The sequence below is a fragment of the Thalassophryne amazonica genome, unplaced genomic scaffold (genome assembly GCF_902500255.1).
Source record: "Thalassophryne amazonica unplaced genomic scaffold, fThaAma1.1, whole genome shotgun sequence".
Taxonomy (NCBI): Eukaryota; Metazoa; Chordata; class Actinopteri; order Batrachoidiformes; family Batrachoididae; genus Thalassophryne; species Thalassophryne amazonica.
In genome coordinates, this window is record NW_022986277.1 from 160,918 (window position 1) to 182,523 (window position 21,606).

A 21,606-nucleotide genomic window follows, 5' to 3' on the forward strand; every position below is an offset into this window, starting at 1 on the left:
AGTCCCAGCAGAAGACTGCCCCTCCCTGAGCCTGGTTCTGCTGGAGGTTTCTTCCTGTTAAAAGGGGTTTTTTCCTTCCCACTGTCACCAAGTGCTTGCTCATAGGGGGTCGTTTTGACCGTTGGGGTTTTTCTGTGATTATTGTATGGCTTTTGCCTTGCAATATGAAGCGCCTTGGGGCAACTGTTTGTTGTGATTTGGCGCTATATAAATTAAATTGACTTGATTTGATTTATATAGTGCTGAATCACAACAGAGTTGCCTCAAGGTGCTTCACACAAGTAAGGTCTAACCTTACTAACCCCCAGAGCAGCAGTGGTAAGAAAAAACTCCCTCTGAGGAAGAAACCTCAAGCAGACCAGACTCAAAGGGGTGACCCTCTGCTTGGGCCATGATACAGACATAAATTACAGAACAATTCACAAAACAAATACAGAGGAAATGCTGTTGTTGCACAGGACAGGAAGGTCTCCAGCACAAATACCACACCCATCTCTGGATGGAGCTGCACCTTAAACAGAGACAAAAAAACAGAATCAGGCATCAGCAAGACAAGAAATACTGTATAATTTGTCAGCATTAAACAACAACAAAAACAGGAAATACTAAGGTGATCGCCGGCCACTAGCCCCTTTTAGATTCACTAAAAGACCCAGACTTTAGGTAAAGTTGAGGCCGCTGCACACTCCATTTCCTAATAAAATGAATTAAAAGAGTAAAAAAGCGCAGAACTATACTATGCCAGCATGCTAGCCATACGAAAGGGAAAATAAGTGCGTCTTAAGTCTGGACTTGAAAGTCTCCACAGAATCTCACCGTTTTAGTGAAGCAGGAAGATCATTCCACAGAACAGGGGCATGATAAGAGAAAGCTCTATGACCCGCAGACTTCTTATTCACCCTAGGGACACAAAGTAGTCCTGCACCCTGAGAACGTAAAGCCTGGGCCGTTACATAAGGTTTAATTAGGTCACCTAGGTAGGGAGGTGCCAGACCGTGAACAATGTTACAGACAAGTAGCAGAACCTTAAAATCTGATCTCATTGGGACAGGAAGCCAGTTAAGGGATGCCAAAATGGGTGTAATGTGGTCGAACTTTCTGCTTTGTGTCAAAAGTTTGGCTGAAGCAATTCTGAACCAACTGGAGACCCCTAATGCTAGACTGTGGTAAACCAGAAAACAGAACATTGCAGTAGTCCAATCTAGAAGAGAAAAATGCATGGATCAGGGTCTCAACATTAGCCATAGACAGGATGGGATGAATCTTTGCTATGTTTCGCAGGTGGAAGAAAGCAGTCCTCGTAATATTTCTAATGTGGAGGTCAAAGGACAATGTAGGATCAAAAATTACCCCAAGGTTCCTCACTTAGACTGCTGGGGGAGTTCCCATGATGCACTGAGTGTTTCTTTCTCTTTTTGCTCTGTATGCACCACTCTGCATTTAATCATTAGTGATTGATCTCTGCTCCCCTCCACAGCATGTCTTTTTCCTGGTTCTCTCCCTCAGCCCCAACCAGTCCCAGCAGAAGACTGCCCCTCCCTGAGCCTGGTTCTGCTGGAGGTTTCTTCCTGTTAAAAGGGAGTTTTTCCTTCCCACTGTCGCCAAGTGCTTGCTCACAGGGGGTCGTTTTGACCGTTGGGGTTTTTTAACGTAATTATTGTATGGCCTTGCCTTACAATATAAAGCGCCTTGGGGCAACTGTTTGTTGTGATTTGGCGCTATATAAATAAAATTGATTGATTGATTGACATGGTTTTCATATAAGTGAGAGACATCTGAAGAGGATTCTGCGCTCAAAGGGACTGTCGCGTCGTAAAGAGTATTCTGAACTAGTGGATCTGGTTGCTTCATGGCTACCGCTGGATGTACGCCAAATGCAGAGAAAGTGGACTACACGTGAGAAAAGAGGATGTACGACTTGTGTTAAAGGAGCTAGATCCCAGAGGTGTGGAAATGAGGCAGGCCAGACGTCTCAGACGACGAAACTACTTCTCAAAAGGGCTCAATTTCATCTGGCACTTGGACTCTTATGATAAACTGAAGCCGTATGGCATAAGTGTGAATGGATGTATTGACGGTTATTCATGAAAAATGGTTTGGCTTAATCAATCAATCAATCAATTTTTTTATATAGCGCCAAATCACAACAAACAGTTGCCCCAAGGCGCTTTATATTGTAAGGCAAGGCCATACAATAATTATGTAAAACCCCAATGGTCCAAACGACCCCCTGTGAGCAAGCACTTGGCTACAGTGGGAAGGAAAAACTCCCTTTTAACAGGAAGAAACCTCCAGCAGAACCAGGATCAGGGAGGGGCAGTCTTCTGCTGGGACTGGTTGGGGCTGAGGGAGAGAACCAGGAAAAAGACATGCTGTGGAGGGGAGCAGAGATCGATCACTAATGATTAAATGCAGAGTGGTGCATACAGAGCAAAAAGAGAAAGAAACAGTGCATCATGGGAACCCCCCAGCAGTCTACGTCTATAGCAGCATAACTAAGGGATGGTTCAGGGTCACCTGATCCAGCCCTAACTATAAGCTTTAGCAAAAAGGAAAGTTTTAAGCCTAATCTTAAAAGTAGAGAGGGTGTCTGTCTCCCTGATCTGAATTGGGAGCTGGTTCCACAGGAGAGGAGCCTGAAAGCTGAAGGCTCTGCCTCCCATTCTACTCTTACAAACCCTAGGAACTACAAGTAAGCCTGCAGTCTGAGAGCGAAGCGCTCTATTGGGGTGATATGGTACTACGAGGTCCCTAAGATAAGATGGGACCTGATTATTCAAAACCTTATAAGTAAGAAGAAGAATTTTAAATTCTATTCTAGAATTAACAGGAAGCCAATGAAGAGAGGCCAATATGGGTGAGATATGCTCTCTCCTTCTAGTCCCCGTCAGTACTCTAGCTGCAGCATTTTGAATTAACTGAAGGCTTTTTAAGGAACTTTTAGGACAACCTGATAATAATGAATTACAATAGTCCAGCCTAGAGGAAATAAATGCATGAATTAGTTTTTCAGCATCACTCTGAGACAAGACCTTTCTGATTTTAGAGATATTACGTAAATGCAAAAAAGCAGTCCTACATATTTGTTTAATATGCGCTTTGAATGACATATCCTGATCAAAAATGACTCCAAGATTTCTCACAGTATTACTAGAGGTCAGGGTAATGCCATCCACAGTAAGGATCTGGTTAGACACCATGTTTCTAAGATTTGTGGGGCCAAGTACAATAACTTCAGTTTTATCTGAGTTTAAAAGCAGGAAATTAGAGGTCATCCATGTCTTTATGTCTGTAAGACAATCCTGCAGTTTAGCTAATTGGTGTGTGTCCTCTGGCTTCATGGATAGATAAAGCTGGGTATCATCTGCATAACAACGAAAATTTAAGCAATACCGTCTAATAATACTGCCTAAGGGAAGCATGTATAAAGTGAATAAAATTGGTCCTAGCACAGAACCTTGTGGAACTCCATAATTAACTTTAGTCTGTGAAGAAGATTCCCCATTTACATGAACAAATTGTAATCTATTAGACAAATATGATTCAAACCACCGCAGCGCAGTGCCTTTAATACCTATGGCATGCTCTAATCTCTGTAATAAAATTTTATGGTCAACAGTATCAAAAGCAGCACTGAGGTCTAACAGAACAAGCACAGAGATGAGTCCACTGTCCGAGGCCATAAGAAGATCATTTGTAACCTTCACTAATGCTGTTTCTGTACTATGATGAATTCTAAAACCTGACTGAAACTCTTCAAATAGACCATTCCTCTGCAGATGATCAGTTAGCTGTTTTACAACTACCCTTTCAAGAATTTTTGAGAGAAAAGGAAGGTTGGAGATTGGCCTATAATTAGCTAAGATAGCTGGGTCAAGTGATGGCTTTTTAAGTAATGGTTTAATTACTGCCACCTTAAAAGCCTGTGGTACATAGCCAACTAACAAAGATAGATTGATCATATTTAAGATCGAAGCATTAAATAATGGTAGGGCTTCCTTGAGCAGCCTGGTAGGAATGGGGTCTAATAAACATGTTGATGGTTTGGATGAAGTAACTAATGAAAATAACTCAGACAGAACAATCGGAGAGAAAGAGTCTAACCAAATACAGGCATCACTGAAAGCAGCCAAAGATAACGATACGTCTTTGGGATGGTTATGAGTAATTTTTTCTCTAATAGTTAAAATTTTGTTAGCAAAGAAAGTCATGAAGTCATTACTAGTTAAAGTTAATGGAATACTCAGCTCAATAGAGCTCTGACTCTTTGTCAGCCTGGCTACAGTGCTGAAAAGAAACCTGGGGTTGTTCTTATTTTCTTCAATTAGTGATGAGTAGAAAGATGTCCTAGCTTTACGGAGGGCTTTTTTATAGAGCAACAGACTCTTTTTCCAGGCTAAGTGAAGATCTTCTAAATTAGTGAGACGCCATTTCCTCTCCAACTTACGGGTTATCTGCTTTAAGCTACGAGTTTGTGAGTTATACCACGGAGTCAGGCACTTCTGATTTAAAGCTCTCTTTTTTAGAGGAGCTACAGCATCCAAAGTTGTCTTCAATGAGGATGTAAAACTATTGACGAGATACTCTATCTCACTTACAGAGTTTAGGTAGCTACTCTGCACTGTGTTGGTATATGGCATTAGAGAACATAAAGAAGGAATCATATCCTTAAACCTAGTTACAGTGCTTTCTGAAAGACTTCTAGTGTAATGAAACTTATTCCCCACTGCTGGGTAGTCCATCAGAGTAAATGTAAATGCCTACAGAACAAGCAGCGATCCGAAGTTGATTGAAGGTTATTACTTAGCGGCCGTAAAACGTTTAGGGGGCTGTCCCAGAGTTGTGAGAGGTGATCTTGGAACTGAAAATGGCCATGTCAGAGGTTTGCAGCATTTTCTCGTGCCCACACAAGACACTCTGGATAGCTACTTGGAGGGAGCAAGCACCGCCAACCAGAGGATCGAATACTGGTGGGGATTTCTTCGCAAGCACTGTGTGGAGTTTTGGCTGTGCTTGTTTGGAGACCTGAGAGACAACGGGTTCTTTGATGGCGGGTTTCTTGACAAAAACCTTCTCCAGTTTTCTTGTATGGCACTTATACAGGTGAGTTTATCTTTAGATTTTTAATTTTGTAACCATCGGTGTCACTGTCTGCCTAAACAAGGCAAAACCAGGTGCAAAACAAAACCAGAAATAAAACATGGTTACGTTACATAACCAGAAGGACGCGCTATCCATTAATGAAAGAATTTACTAACGTTGTCCTACAGACAGTATAGGTGCCTCTATAGCTGGGCTCGCCCACTAGAGGCCATGGGCAGGTTATTTATTTATTTATGAATAAACACTGTGCAAATGAATACCATATGAATACTGTAACTGTACACATAGGTGTGTACTGTACAGGCTCTGAAAGTTATGGAATGGAGGCAACTGAATGCAGATTATAATACATCTACAATGGAGAAATTAGATTTAGCCACAAAATATTTCAAGTTAAGATGCCAACAGCTGTAGGTATAATCAGAGCCTGGTTAGAAAGCATTAGTGAATGTACCTCACATTTAGGGCTGAAACGATTAGTCGAGTAACTCGAATAATTCGATTACAAAAAATGTTCGAGGCAAATTCTGTGCCTCGAAGCTTCATTTAACGTTGTAGTACATAGGCCAGGCCTGTGTGTGGCACTGCAACGTCCACAGGAAAAAAAACAATAAGACTAGAGCATAACAGCTAATGAAATTAGCAACGATAGCTACCGCTTTCTAGCGTGACACAGCGTAAAATAAAGCCTTTTAAGAGATAGATGGTCCACGCGGATCATCTGAAATAGACTTACTGTGCATTTAAAGCGAAGCAGTGTATTTGTGTAGTTTTAAAAAAACACATGGTCTGCTCTACGTGGGGAGGGACGGTGGCCGGTCTGAGATTACCACCAGTCTGAATTTACCAGGTAAAAGGAGACTGTAGCAGCCACAGTCTGAACTTACCACCAGTCTGATTTTACCATCTTGGTATATTGAGACTTGTGTGTTATTGACCCTGGTCCAAATTTGCCAAGCAAATCATCTTCTTTGTCTTTCGGCTGTTCCCGTTAGGGGTCGCCACACCAGATCAATCGTTTCCATCTCACCCTGTCCTCTGTATCTTCCTCTGTCACACCAACCACCTGCATGTCGTCTCTCAGCACATCCATGAACCTCCTCTTTGGTCTCCCTCTTCTCCTCCTGCCTGGTGGCTCCATCCTCAGCATCCTCAAGCAAATATATTAAATAATTTTTTTAATTGGAACCACAAGTAAATCCTGTCACTTTATATTGATTCTTATTGATTTAACCATTATAATTCTGGTTACTAGTTACCTAGCTATTCTGAAATTTCCAGCCTGCAAGTCTGAATTTACCAGCTTAGACTATATATACCAGGCTGAACTTACCAGGGCAACATAGTATGGGATTTCTGTATTTGAAATGAACCCATTAACACTGTAAAAATGATGATTTGTATAACTCAGTATAGTCTGATTTTACCAGGTTGGTCTGATTTTACCAGGTTGGTATAAATTTACCAGGCAAGTCTGAATTTACCAGAACAACAAATTTATTTTTGTGTTTGATCCCCAAATGGATCCTTCAACTTCATAAATAAACAAATTTTGAATTGATTATCTCACTGATTAGTTAACCAGACTGATTTTACCAGGCAAATCTGGATTTACCATAGCATTATAAATAGGAGATTTATTGTTGTGTTTGATACCCAAATGGAGCCTTCAATTTCATATATAAATGAATATTGAGTTGATTATCTCACGGATTAGTTTGGCAGCATGCAGGTCTGAATTTATCACACAATGTGATATTTTGCTTAGGATTTGATCTGCAAAAATCTACTCTAATTAACCAGCCAAGTATAAAATCATTTTGGATCCCTTAATAATAAGGAGAAACCTGATTTAAAGTTTATTATCCTTGATAGAAGAACAAAATCAGAGTGGGATAATTTTTTTATTATCTTTATTCACACATTTACTAATAGCAACAAGAAACAATAAAACTTACATGAACACCAAGCTATATACAAATTTCCAAACATTTGAGGCTGCATATACAAATGACTTCAACTACCCCTATAATAATAAAATCAAATTCACCCTATTCACCCTACCAAGGAATCATTACACATTATATAAATACCAAGTTTACAAAAAAAAAAAAATACCAAAAAAACATATTACAAAACAGGGAACATAAAAATATCTAAAGTCTATCGACAAAATTATCCGCGAGAAGTTTGTGTCCCTGAGGGTGACAGCCCTTGCAGAAGAATGGGGTGTTTTTCTGCACTATTCTGGGCACTGTTTCACATTGTCGGTGAAACCAGTCATCGCACAGGTCACATTGCACCATGAAGCGTTTTGGGTCATATGGCATGCGGCAATGACAGAAGATGTCAAAATATTCATGGTGTGTGAAGGACTGGTGGGTACGGGGCTTCGGGGCATCAGGGAAGGGGAGCAGGACATCTTGTCTAAAACAGTCAGCGAGATGTTGGCGCATCATATGTTGGTCCCAGTCACAGTCTTGTGGCGCAAGGCCGTGGCAAAGAGCAGTGGCCTATGCAATCGCGAAGAGACCGCAGTCATCCAAGCCAGTCTGTCTCTTTATGTCTGCCCACCGAATACACACGTGTGGCTCTCTTGTGTGAATCATGCATGCAATCTGCCTCAAAACCTTATCCCTGGAATCAAGGGGGAGAGAACTGTTCAAAGAGTCGTAAATCACGATCACGTTGTGATCAGCTTGGCCAAGATTGCTCAGGGTGACCCAGTGATTTCCAGATATGTTGAGAACCTGGACGAAGTCTGTGTTCGGCTTGCCGACATTCTGGCTTGCAACTGGCTCAAAAACACAGACTGCTTGAAATCCACTGATTGCGGGGAAACTTTCGGCTAACATTGCCTGGGCGTGGTCTATCTGCTCATCATCGAGCCAGCTGTCTGTTTGAAGTCTGGAGCAAAGGGCTTCCACATTCTTGATCTTGCTTGCACATTTCGTGATGGGAACGGGGCCTACTTTGCGGGATTTGGGGGCGGTCACACTTGTTATGAAGATGGCAGCTTTTCTTTTGGCTGCTCGCTTTGGGAGATACGGCGGCGAAGATGGGGACACTGACTGCAGGCGGGGGCACTGGAGACTCAGGGGCTGCAGGTGGGGTCACGACAGATGCTGGAGACTCGGGGGCTGGTGAGACTGGGGGGGAATTTTCTGGAGAGTTGTCTGGATGAAGGTCGCTGACTTTATGGGGTCTTAGCTGGTCATAGGGCACCTTCACTTTAAGGACCTCTCCTCTCTGGCAGTACTTGAGCTGGACTCTCTGGTTTGAATCGATCTCCAGGATGCTGTAAAAAATTAATTTGAACTTAAACATAACACTTTCCAATCTGAACTAAATAATCGATTTTGTTCATAAATACAAAATAGAAGAAATCCAATAATAAAAATAGTGAAAATGTTACTGTTCAATTAGGCACAAGTGATGAAATTTGCCAAATAAAATAGACTAAAAACACAGTAAATGAACTGGTATTAAAATAATCCAGACACATAATAATTGTATTTTGCAATGTGACCTAAACATTTATTTTCAGAAATACAAAATAGAAGAAATCCAACAATAAAAATCATGAACAAGTTACTGTTAAATTAGAGTAAAAACAGAAGTAAATAGTAAAAATAGTAAACATTTCACTGTATCTTCTTTTTCCAAATGTTTCAACAACATACCTGTAGGGACCAGTCCACAAAGGTTCAGTCTTTCCCCCCTTGCGGCTCAGGTTCTTCATTACACGACGTCTCCAACGCTGAACGTGAAAGATTTTACACCTTTGGATTTTACACACACACACACACACAAACATTCAACAGTCACTTACATCTTAGAACATTGGTTCTTTCCATTCTCTGGAAGCAGAGGTAGAAATATCTTCCTCAGATTGCAGCTGAACCTTTATGGTAAGTAAAATCAAGTAAACCAAATGTAAAGATTGATAAAACTTTGTCCATGGTGAAATCAATTTCTTTCTTAGCTTTCTTACCTGCTTTTTCGTGGAAGACATGATGCTGCTCTTCTCGGCCACCATTTTCTCTATCTCCATGTCATCGACCACTGGCAGCTCAAGATCATCAGTGCCGAGCTGACAAAAAAAAAACAGTTTGTTAACGAGAATGAGAAACACATAAACAAGCATTATTGAATAACTGTAAGCATAGTTATTGAGAATGAGAAACACAAAAAAGCATTATTGAATAACTGTAGGGCATAATCTTTCCAAAAAACATTATTTAGTCTTGGTCATTTAACATGACTGAAAAATGCTTTGACTAGCTGCCTTGTGATAATTTATTCATTGCTGATTTCTCAATGCATCATAGGATATTGTATTACCTCCATAGGGGGGCGAGGGTGGCGACCAAACATCAAAAAGAACGGGGTGTACTTGGTAGAGCCTTGTTTCTGGGTGCGAATCGAGTACGCGACTTCTTCCAGGTACACGTCCCAATCGGACTGGTGGTCATTCACCAGCTTGGCAAGTCGGGCCTTCAGTGTTTGATTCGTCCGCTCGTCCAAGCCATTCGTCTGTGGGTGATACGCACTGGTTACAGATCGCTTGATGTTGAAGACTTTGCAGACCTCGTTGTTTATCTGAGATACGAACTCACGACCCTGGTCAGACAGTAATCTCTGTGGAGCACCCCATCTAAAATGACACAAATAAGCAAAAATCGCATTAATACAAAAAAAAATTAAATACACATCTATTCATTTTATAATAATCCTGGACAAGCAAACTTGTATGCATAATATTGATTACCTGTGAACAAATGTCTTGAGATAATTATGCATAAACACAATTCTAGATTTTATAGTAATTCTGGACTAAGCAAATTTTATACATAAAATATTGATTACCTGTAAATAAATGTCTCAAGATAATATTCCATGAACACAAGACTGCTAGAGTGACCAATTTCTAGTAGAGCTAAATATTTGCTGCTTTGACCATTACATTCTCAAACGAGTTTCCATGCACCAGTGGTGGGCACAGATAACCAAAAAAATATCTTCGATAACAGATAATCAGATAACTGAAAAGTTATCTTTGATAAAGATAAACCGATAAACCACCCAAAAATTTATCGGAAGTTACAGATAACCGATAAATTCCAGTATTGTTTCTAGTATATTTGCAACTACTAATGAACTGAATTTGAGTTTTGACACCACGATCGCTTCTGGAAACATCAAAGCGACAGCAGACCCAAACAATGAGCACGCACTTCTATGTTTGAACATCCTGCCTCCTGCTGGAAGCTCTTATTTACAGCTTACAGTGCAGAGGCAAGCTGAGAACAGTCACCAAGACCAACTCTCTACCAATCACAACGCTCCGGTCAGGCGGAGGTCTTGGAAAATAAAGTCATACTGACTTATGGTTTGGTGTATAAATAAAATGAATACTGATAGAATAACTCCATTAATGTCAATTCTGTCATTTGTACAAAGTTAAAATATAACATATATCTTTTAATGCTGAATAATGCACTAATTCTGAGGTTTTGTAACAAACACAGACAAATCGCAAAGGATTCTGGGTAAATGTGCCTCTGCTAAACACTGATTGGTTCAGTCATTCACTATGTAAACCAACATGTTAATGTTACAGATGTGCTTTTGTAAAATATTACACTCAACAAAAATATAAATGCAACACTTTTGGTTTTGCTCCCATTTTGTATGAGATGAACTCAAAGATCTAAAACTTTTTCCACATACACAATATCACCATTTCCCTCAAATATTGTTCACAAACCAGTCTAAATCTGTGATAGTGAGCACCTCTCCTTTGCTGAGATAATCCATCCCACCTCACAGGTGTGCCATACCAAGATGCTGATTAGACACCATGATTAGTGCACAGGTGTGCCTTAGACTGCCCACAATAAAAGGCCACTCTGAAAGGTGCAGTTTTATCACACAGCACAATGCCACAGATGTCGCAAGATTTGAGGGAGCGTGCAATTGGCATGCTGACAGCAGGAATGTCAACCAGAGCTGTTGCTCGTGTATTGAATGTTCATTTCTCTACCATAAGCCGTCTCCAAAGGCGTTTCAGAGAATTTGGCAGTACATCCAACCAGCCTCACAACCGCAGACCACGTGTAACCACACCAGCCCAGGACCTCCACATCCAGGATGTTCACCTCCAAGATCGTCTGAGACCAGCCACTCGGACAGCTGCTGAAACAATCGGTTTGCATAACCAAAGAATTTCTGCACAAACTGTCAGAAACTGTCTCAGGGAAGCTCATCTGCATGCTCGTCGTCCTCATCGGGGTCTCGACCTGACTCCAGTTCATCGTCGTAACCAACTTGAGTGGGCAAATGCTCACATTCGCTGGCATTTGGCACATTGGAGAGGTGTTCTCTTCACGGATGATGCAAAGGAGATGTGTTGCACTGCATGAGGCAAATGGTGGTCACACCAGATACTGACTGGTATCCCCCCCAGTAAAACAAAACTGCACCTTTCAGAGTGGCCTTTTATTGTGGACAGTCTAAGGCACACCTGTGCACTAATCATGGTGTCTAATCAGTATCTTGATATGGCACACCTGTGAGGTGGGATGGATTATCTCAGCAAAGGAGAAGTGCTCACTATCACAGATTTAGACTGGTTTGTGAACAATATTTGAGAGAAATGGTGATATTGTGTATGTGGAAAAAGTTTTAGATCTTTGAGTTCATCTCATACAAAATGGGAGCAAAACCAAAAGTGTTGCGTTTATATTTTTGTTGAGTATACATTTTTTATTTGTAAAAACAGGCATTTTTACGGAGCCCTGGAAGTGTCATCACAACATGTTTTGCATGTGGAGAGAATGTGAGAATGTTCAGATTTTTTTTTTTTTATTCATGTGAGAGTTTTTGTAAATTAAGTTTGAAAAACTTAACTTGTGATTAAAAATATACAGTGTCTGCTCATCTTCAGGATGAATACTGCCATGAACACTACTGGCCAGTAGATAGCAGTAGAGGCCTTGAAATCTTTCCAAAACAAAATTCCAGATAATCCATGTCTGCTGCGACATTTAAGATGCGTGGAATTTAACAAATGCAAATACAATACCGTCTATAAACCCAGAGAATATATTCACGAGAGTTTTAAGCACTAGTGTTTAATGCTGTTGTCTGTGGAGCCTGAACAGAGTGTCTGAAATGCATTTGTCCTCTTGTGAACGTACTAATCCTATCCATAATGCACTGCTCGGCACAGCATGTCCACACTAAAACCTTAAAAATGAGCACATTACTTTAAAACTAAAACATATATCTGTTATTTTCACTTTATAAAACTTCAGACATGACAGTAATTTTAAATAACTTGTCCAAAATTAGTTTGGTTAGAATTGGAACCATAAGTTAAAAATGTATGCCTCTGGATGACTTGGGTGATATTGCCAGTGTATCAGTATGGTGTTAAAGAAAATGATTTTTTTTTTCTTAAAAATAATTTTTTTCTTTGCCTGCAGAGGATAGTGTAGTTCTTCATAGAAGCAGCTGTCTTCTGTTTGCAGAGGGTGGAACCATATATCTGTTAGGAAACTTTTATGAGGTAGGTGCTCAACTGATTTTCAATTTTAAAAATGTTTGCTGCTGTTCAGCTTTTACTACATTATCTGTCTAAAAGTTATCGGACAAAAATTCATCCGAAGATAATTATTTTTAAAGTTATCTATAAAGATAATCCGAGAATGAAAACATTATCTTCGATAATTATCTATTATCAGATTATCGGAACTGTGCCCACCACTGCCATGCACACACTGTATAATAATTACCTGCAAACAAATGTCTTCAGACATGCAGCTACACCCTCGGCTGACTTGTTCTTCAGGGGGAAAAAGTCCACAAACTTGGTGTAATAATCTGTGAAGGTGAGCACATACTTGTACAATGTGTCTGTAGTAGGCAGGGGACCTGAAATACAGAATAGAATAGAATTTTATGTCTCATATATATACAATTTGTCAAATTCAAACTATGCAAAAACTATTATTTATAATATGAGAGGGTGTCACATTATATCTTAGTTCAACTTTACAGTGATGCGAGTTACAACCATTTTTTTTCATAAATTCACAGATTTTGACAATTTCTATGCTGATCATAATTCTTCGTTGATTATCTATCTATGAGATCTATGAGATCCATTCCAACGAGTTCGAGTGCCTCACTGACTTTGATGGTTTGTAGCTCGGAGGCTTGGGTCTTGAGCTTCTCAAATCGCTGACACCGATCACATGAAGAAACCTTAAAAATATAAATAAAACATGCATAAGTACAATAACCTCTCATACTCTGACAGTCACATCAACAATTTCCCCAAGTAAAATCAACCCAAATCAGAAGAATACTAATAAACACTGATATTTGCAATGACGTATCTAGTTGGTAGTTCCTTTTTTCCATGCACATCACTCTGACACCAATCATATGAGGTACAAATTAAACATATGAGTATGAGCATAATAAATTCTCAAACTTGCACAAAGTAAAATTAGCAATTCTTAAATAAAATCTTTGAAATGTCTAGAACATAAAATATTCATTAGAATTTTAAATATATTACCCAGAAACAAGCATTGATAATATATAATTTAAACTTAGTTTGTGGAATAAAAAACTAAATCATAAAAACTAAATGCTTACATATTCCTGGACATCTTCTTTCATCCCGTTCCACCAATAATACTGGGATATCTTGGCTAAAGTGTTGTTGACACCACTGTGGCCGCCCATTGGTGATGAATGATACTACTGGAAGACTTCGATAACTTCGGCAAACACACTTATTATAAATTAAAATATATTACCCAGATTACATGAAATTCAATCTCATTCTACAATCTAAAGGAAAACAGGCTCATGGCAAAATTATGTCCTTGCTGAGTTAGGCAGTCCAGCTCGTATGTGGACAAAGTTGATCAGTGGCAAAGCTGGTGTAGGGGTGCCCATAAACAACATGAAAATAGAGACTGGAATGGACGTCACGTGACTAGCGGCGTGCCACACAGCGGCCATTACTAAGGGTGGAGAGAGCACCTTGAGCCAGTTAAACAGAATCGAAATGAGGGGAAAAAAGGCAGCCAGAGCTTCACCATCAATTGCACCAACTACAAAAACAAATTCTCGAATACTAAAATGAACTGTCCAAGAGCCTTAATGTAATTATGTAAAACAAATGTCTATTTTAAAGTCGTTATGTCGCAATTTAATATCAATATACTGAGACTATAACTCAACACCATAAGTTCTTTTCACTAAGCTGCGTTCACATGCATACAAATATGGAAACAAAAATGTTTAAATATATTCATGTCTGTATACTTGCAATTGTTGTTTAATATGATATGTACATGTGGTCACAGCGGCATTTAAATTTTAACAGTGTGGTTGGAGGGGATGGAGGAGGTACTTTTTACCCTGACTGAGGGTCAAAAGTCATAAATTCTGAATGGCTTTATATCTACTTGGAATAAAATGTTAGTAAAAATCATATATATGTTGTTGTCATTAAAAGACTTGCAATAATATTACAGTGGAAAAAGCAGCAAGATAAATGAGCACAATGGCAAGGCTTACTTCAGATTTATATTTTAATACATAAGGATTTTTTGTCCAGGCATGTATGGGTTCATTAGAACTTTTAATCAGCTTGAATACAACTTACAAGGCTTCATTTATAAAAATCCATCGAGAATTATGATGAAAGGAAAAAAAAAAACATCACAGTAAATGAACAGAATGGCATATTTTCCCCCAATTTTTCACACTTTACATAAAACGTTTTTTTTCTACCCAGACATGTATGGGTTCATTAGAAGGAGCAATTAAAGGGCTTTAAAACAAGCCTACTTTTATTAAAATCTGTTAACAAATAGCGACAATAGGGCGAGAAAAGCAGCACAGTTTGTCATAATTTCCCCAAATTTCTGCATTTTACATAAAAGTTTTTTTTTCACCCACACATGCATAGGTTCAATGGAAAGAGCTTTCAAATGGCTTTAAAAAAGCCTACATTTATTAAAATCCATTAAGAAATAGCAACGCTAGTGCAAAAAAAGCGGTCAGTTTATTACTGATGATTGGCACATCTCCACCCTTAGTAATGGCGCCTTCCTGTCCTGAGCGATGCTAATAGATTGAGGCGCGCACGTCCATTCCAGGTCTATATTTCCATGATAAACAATATGTACTTGCTTAAGAGAATCTACAGGCATTATTCTTGAAAATATTGGCAAATTAATAACAGCTTGGTTGTTCAATTGTCGGTGGTAAATACTATCATACGGGTGGATTACAGTTCATGTATTGTACCATTCCACAAGAAGTAAACAAAAAGATATGTACTTACTGTCTTCATCCCAAACGTGCTTCTTGGACTGGTTCCTGATGTTGCGATGGTCCTTTTTGTCTGTATCACTGGAGTACTTCCCAGTCTGTAGGAAGACTCTCAGTTGGGACATTTTTTTCGTGAATGTTGAAAATCGCTGGTTTCGCTCTTCTTTGGGGTGTGCGTTTTCCTGACATTCATTTTGAGGCTCAGAAACAAGTGATTCCTCCTCCATATTGAAGATCGCTGCAAGAAATGGTAATAAAAAAAAATAAAAAAAATCGATCACAAATATAGTCCCACTTCAAATTTTCTGAATCAAAAGTGTGTGTTTCAAAATACGTCTGCTCGGTTGAAGATCGCCGCAAGAAATGGTAATTCTAGACCTCCTGGAAGTTGACCGCGAAAAAAAATCGATTTGCGCATGCGCGTGGTAAAATGAGACCGGCGCAAACTCAGACCACGACACCGGTGTGAGGGGCTCTCAGACCGGGCGAGTCACAGCTCTGTCCCCGGCTACATTGACAAACAGCAGAAATCCACTCTTTCTTCTGTGTTTCCCTCAGACTCACACTGTTTGACTTTTTAATTTTTTGCTTTTTTGGACAACACACAACACTTCATAAACACAGTGACTTAAATAAAATAATAATAATAATAAAAAAACTCACTGCGAGGCTGCATGTTCAACCTCCAGCTGAAATGCATCTGCTGAATTGCAGAGAAAGAGGGGGGGCAAAAAAAAAAAAAAAAAAAAAAATCACACACGGACCCAGTACATCAACCTTAAAAAAACAAAACTTAAAAATGGTTACATTTTATAAGTTCAAGAAAACAAAACAGAAAGCCACATCATATTAGGGCTGCAGCTATCAATTATTTTAGTAATCGAGTATTCTATCGATTATTCTGCCGATTAATCGAGTAATCGGATAAAAAGTACATTTGCGTTTTTAAACATCAATAGTCCAGGGCTCTCCCTAAGCAATGGCACAATGTCACTGCACCAAAGTGTTGAAATTTTGCTGAAATGGTGATGGGATGTGGCTTTCTGTTTTGTTTTCTCCAACTTGTAAAATGTAACCATTTTTAAGTTTTGGTGTTTTTTTTTTGTTTTTTTTGTCATCCTTGTCATCCGCGCCAGAACGGGGCGCAATAATTTTCTTTGCCTAGGGCACATAATAGGCTAGAACCGGCCCTGGCCCTGGACTATCGATGTTGTTTAAAAACGCAAAAGTACTTTTTATCCGATTACTTGATTATTTGCCAGAATAATCGATAGAATACTTGATTACTAAAATAATTGATAGCTGCAGCCCTACATGTGTGCAAACCTATCTCAAACATTTGCAAAGTACTGAAAGTGACATCTGGTATTTGCTGTGTGTAGAATCATGCTGTGATGATGCATGCAGTTTACCTGTACATTTTGGACTGATTCCTCTGCGGACTGCTTCTGTACGGTATACAGGTCATCAGACAGCTGGAAATGTAAGCCTTTCAGCAGTAATTCACTGTGCTGGGAACTCTGAGGGATTGACAAAGTGTTAATTAATTCACTTATTACATATAATTATACTCGTAATTCTGAAAAAGTATTCTACAAATTTCAACAGAATGTATTTTTAATGTTTCCTACTGGAAAGTAATCAATAATAATGAAATCACATGTTTTTCTAGGCTCCATTTTATTTTTATAACACTATTAATATTTTTGCCTCTTGCCTTATGATCTTACTTTTTTTTTTTACACTGCGTTACCTGTGCTTCATACTCTTGGTCACAATTCAGTGTGATCACAACTACGTTGTCATCACTTTCTCTGCTGGTGTGATCTTCTGGGTCCCATTCCACAGTTTCATCCATTCCTAGAACCTCAAAACCTTCAGAACACCCTTTGTTAGGTTGTAATTGTTTGGAACCTTTGGGATAGATGGTCAAATCACTATTTTAGAAAAAAAATGACAGATAACCAAGTATTCAGAACATTCATCATAAGCACTTAATTTTCTTACTGTGACTGGTGTGTGTTGGGGTTGAACAAAGATGATGTAATCTCTCTGGACTTTGAGAAGCCACAGTCTCAGATGTTCTTTGTTTTCTTGAAATTGGATGTAGTACTGGAAAATCCACAGCCTATAGCAAAAAAACAAAAAAGCTTTAAATATTATAGCATAATGTTTTATTAGTTGCTAGTAAATAGTCACTATTTTTGACATACACCTACAGGTAGACCTTCTAAAGTTTAAACAGATTTCAATATGATAATTTTATTTTTCAAATCCACCTGTTCCTCATTGTCACTATCAGATGACGATCTCAGTTCCAGCACATCTCCAGTGGGATCACTGACATCATGTACAGTGGCCTGCAGAGCTTCTTCCTCACTGAAAACCTCAGAAGAAAAACCTCCATCTTCATCCACTTCTGCTTCTTTTGAGCAAAGATAAAATCTAAGCAGCCTCAGTTTGGTTTGTTCATAGATGTTGCCAACAGTGTCCTCCATAGGTATCTGGTTTCTTTTAAAATCACAGATAGTGAAAGTAAAGTCCTCAACAGGTCCTTTCGTTGAATTCCCGTTTGGAAAAAATAGTCCTTTTGCCATTTCCAAAATCTGGGCAACAGTTGTTTTTTCCACTGTTGTATGTCTCGTACCACCACCATTTCTGGTCCTCACTTGATGATATTGGTTACTGCTAAAATGAAGCCACCCAACTTCAATCTTCCTGGTAGTCTTCTCAGCTGAGGTATTCCCGGATCGTGTCATGTCCTTTTTAGTTTGTGGTGCATTTCGTGTGTCAGTGAGTGCTCTTTTTGTTTTTGATTTCATTTTCCGTGTTCCAATTTTTTCTTTCAGTCTCTGAAGTAGAATGTCTTTGTCAGTGTTGGTGCTGCTATTTCTTTGGCAGCAAAAGGAAAGGGTGGCAACTCTATCACCATATGAGGGGAGATATTTAGCCATTTGCTCATCCGTCATAATGGTCAGCACTGCCTTATCAATCTGCAAAATACACAAGAAACACATACACATAGGCTTGTTAGAACAAAAGAAAATAAGATATATAGCTCAATAAAAGATAAGTAGACTGTTCTATGCCACACTGATCCTAGAACACAATAATCAGAGTTCATACAGAGGAGGTTTTCAGCTAGTTATGTAATAAAGTACCAAAATATATATTTATCTATGGATAGTGTAGTGAGTGTAACTATAAATTGAAGCCTTCTCTTTTTAGTGGGCATACATCTTTGTGCCTGTTTTGCTAGGGCAGCATGTATCTTTAAGAAGGTGGAACAAACAGAATTGTAATTTTCTGTAAGCCATAGCTACCAGCGATCAAATGAACGTTCTTTACCATTCATTTTAATAATGGAGTAAACTAAAAACATTAAATACAACGTTCTGGAACAGCAAATATATAAATTAGTTGTCAATATATTTGTGAAATAATCCACTGAACTGTTAGCTTCAAGATCTGCCAGTCTGTTACATTTTCTAAAGTTGAGAAAGTAGGATTTGTGTAGAGTGGTTGGTTAAAGCTGAGCAGACACAGACAAACTATTTGTGGTTGTCAACATTTCAATAAGTGCTTGTCCAGTAAAACCTAAAAATAAAGAAAGCAATTTTATTTAGCTTTTAGCACATTGCGGCTGTGGCTGCTCTTGAGACCCTAGTAGCGCAGCAGCCATAACCGCTGAACGAAAATGTGCACCGTGTGTCTAGTACCAGCTTTTTGTTGTGTTTACTATAAAGCGAATAAAAGGTCCGATTTGTTGTTAATCTATGTCTTCCATGTCTATGATGGTCTACCATCGATCTCCTCTGTAGTCGAGTGCCTAAAGTCCGTTAGAAATAGTATTGTTTGTAGCTAGTTAGTGGTAGTAATGTAACATTCATTTTAAAGTTATGTAATTTAAAATATACACAATAAGATAGTATCTCATTTGCCTTGAGGCTACAACGTTAGCGCTAGTTTTCACCTACACGCTCTTTCATTGTCCGCTAATGTTTAACTGGATTGCCATTAATGAGCAAATTTAAAATGTGCCATAATCACGTGAACATTTGTCACCTTGTCCCTTTGCATACGGATAATATCCTCTTTAGGGATCTGTCGTGACTCTAGAAACTGCAGGACATCCTCCTCCATGGCTGCTCCTGTCAACTGACCCGGAAACACTATAAAAACAGGAAATACTTTGTTTTCTCAGGATAACGCAAAACTTTCTCGAGATATCGCAAAAATTATTATTATTTTTTTTTTCTCACCTAATTTTTTTCCCCACCATGTCCCCTGGGAGGCTCAGATCACGTCAGTATTCACATTAAAAGAAGACCAACATCCTGCACCAGCAATCTTTAATATGGGTTTCAGCCATATAGTCACTCATATTATTCATCTATTGTCATTATCATCTTTACAGGAAAACACCACAGACCATCTCACAAGATCACAGAACGCCAGTCAATTTGTCCCCAAATGTCTGAGAATATCTGTGAAGCCAGCATCAACCCTAAATGTGACAAAGCACTTACCCCAGAAATTTTCCTTACCACATGCATACTAAAGTCCCAATGTGATCCATGGTCCATCAACAAACAAACAGATAACACACACACACATACACGCACATATATATAAGAAATAAACCATTCACATAATACATCTATAATATTAATACAACATATGTCATACCAGTTGCAATCCATTAAGGTCCTCCTGAGATGTGGAATAGGCACTTCCGTCATTACCCATATAACATTAGTTGTACCATCTTGAGTGTATTCATCTCTTAAACTGAAAAACAACAAAAAACAGCAAATGATTACTGACACCACCAATAAACAATCCACCCATAAGGCTACCTACAGCAAAATCAGTTAACATAATATCTATTCCAATCATCCCAGTTAGATATGTAAAAACCAGATTTTAATCCCATATGAATCCCCTTATTTGGAACATCACCGGAAACAAATAATAAAAACTCATCACATTTAACCATATCATACACAGCTATTAGTACATTTACAAAAATATTAATATCTAGGAGTGCCACCATATATGTTATTTCATCAGATACAATTTCCACTGCAATATATGCCTTAACAATTTCCAAAGAATATTACCTGTTATTCTACATAATTTCACTTCAATTAATTATTAATTTAATAACCATCTAAACCAAAAAAAAATAAATAAATCACTAATTGTATTTTCATCATAATCAGAACACACTGCAGAGGATACAGTTATCATTACATGTATACTCATATTAAGGACATCAATAATTTTACTGGTGTGACAAAGGTCACAAAAGTCTGCAACATGTTCCAATGCAACTAAATCTACCACTGAACTCATGTTTTATGATGACACAACAATGGGAAGGTAAGTTCTGCTGATGTATATTTCAGTGCACTCTTCAGGAAGAATCAAAAATTCCCCGTCTCATCCAGACTCCACACACTAGTTCTCCTCCATTCGTTCCTGAAATTAAAACCAAAACAAATTCTTCCACTTCCGTGTGGCCGGGAGTAGCAGGGCCACTGAGAGTGTGTTTCTCTGCCACAGGAGACAAAGGCATTCGTCAATCCCCTGATGAAAGAATTCAACAAATGAAAACAATTGGTCCTAAAGAACACTAATTCACTGATTGAATTTAATACCGCAAAGGTCCCCTCCAAATTCCTTGCAAAAATGAGTTCAAAATCTGAAAAAAGAATAGAAATGTTTAGTTGAAACAGTAACATCCAGACAACACCCATACTTCAATTAAGCCAAAATTTGGATATTTTATGCTTTCAATTAACTTGAATCTTTGAATTTGGTTAAAAAAAAAATCATTTTGTCTGTTTTTTTCTTTATCAATTTCACTCAGAAAATTTGATTACACATTCAGAATCAAAAGATAAAACGGAATATAAAAACACTGGATTCCATCTATATTCACATACTTACCAACCCAAGGGAGATAAACAATAGATCACGTCTAAAAATCAAAAATACCTATGCATAATCATAAATAATCAAACGTTCAAAAAATAAATAAATAAATAAAATGCAATAAAAGACTGCCACTGATAGATGGCAGCACCTCCCAAAAGGCTTGGAAATCCGGGAGGGAGGTATTTCCCCCCTCCCCAT

The 21,606-nt window shown here is 38.6% G+C and overlaps 1 protein-coding gene across 5 annotated transcripts; it reads right to left on the bottom strand.

Moving 5' to 3' along the window:
* Positions 1 to 6,999: 6,999 nt before the first annotated feature.
* LOC117505952 lies at positions 7,000 to 20,550 on the bottom strand. Of its 5 annotated transcripts, XM_034165491.1 has the most exons (15): positions 19,531 to 20,550; positions 17,745 to 18,458; positions 17,473 to 17,593; positions 17,219 to 17,379; positions 16,878 to 16,985; positions 16,129 to 16,168; positions 15,479 to 15,703; positions 13,774 to 13,898; positions 13,303 to 13,374; positions 12,903 to 13,041; positions 9,448 to 9,760; positions 9,098 to 9,196; positions 8,936 to 9,007; positions 8,787 to 8,863; positions 7,000 to 8,401 (listed from the first exon to the last, which is right to left on the bottom strand). In XM_034165491.1, the coding sequence occupies exons 1-8, from the start codon at positions 19,606 to 19,608 to the stop codon at positions 13,879 to 13,881; spliced, it is 1,467 nt and encodes a 488-aa protein (XP_034021382.1). In that variant the 5' UTR covers positions 19,609 to 20,550; the 3' UTR covers positions 7,000 to 8,401; positions 8,787 to 8,863; positions 8,936 to 9,007; positions 9,098 to 9,196; positions 9,448 to 9,760; positions 12,903 to 13,041; positions 13,303 to 13,374; positions 13,774 to 13,878. The 5 variants fall into 5 exon arrangements, with proteins under 5 accessions (XP_034021382.1, XP_034021383.1, XP_034021384.1 ...); XM_034165492.1 differs by lacking the exon at positions 8,936 to 9,007 and having other exon boundaries at positions 8,787 to 8,885; XM_034165493.1 differs by lacking the exon at positions 8,787 to 8,863.
* Positions 20,551 to 21,606: the final 1,056 nt, after the last annotated feature.

What these genes read in the sequence shown, in the direction of transcription:
- LOC117505952 (XM_034165489.1), bottom strand. Translation starts at nt 19,608, where the DNA reads ATGGAGGAGGATGTCCTGCAGTTTCTAGAGTCACGACAGATCCCTAAA. An exon ending in CCCAACACACACCAGTCACA is followed by an intron (nt 17,380 to 17,472) that starts GTAAGAAAATTA and finishes TCTATCCCAAAG; the next exon opens with GTTCCAAACAATTACAACCT. An exon ending in AATCAGTCCAAAATGTACAG is followed by an intron (nt 16,169 to 16,877) that starts GTAAACTGCATG and finishes TCTGCAATTCAG; the next exon opens with CAGATGCATTTCAGCTGGAG.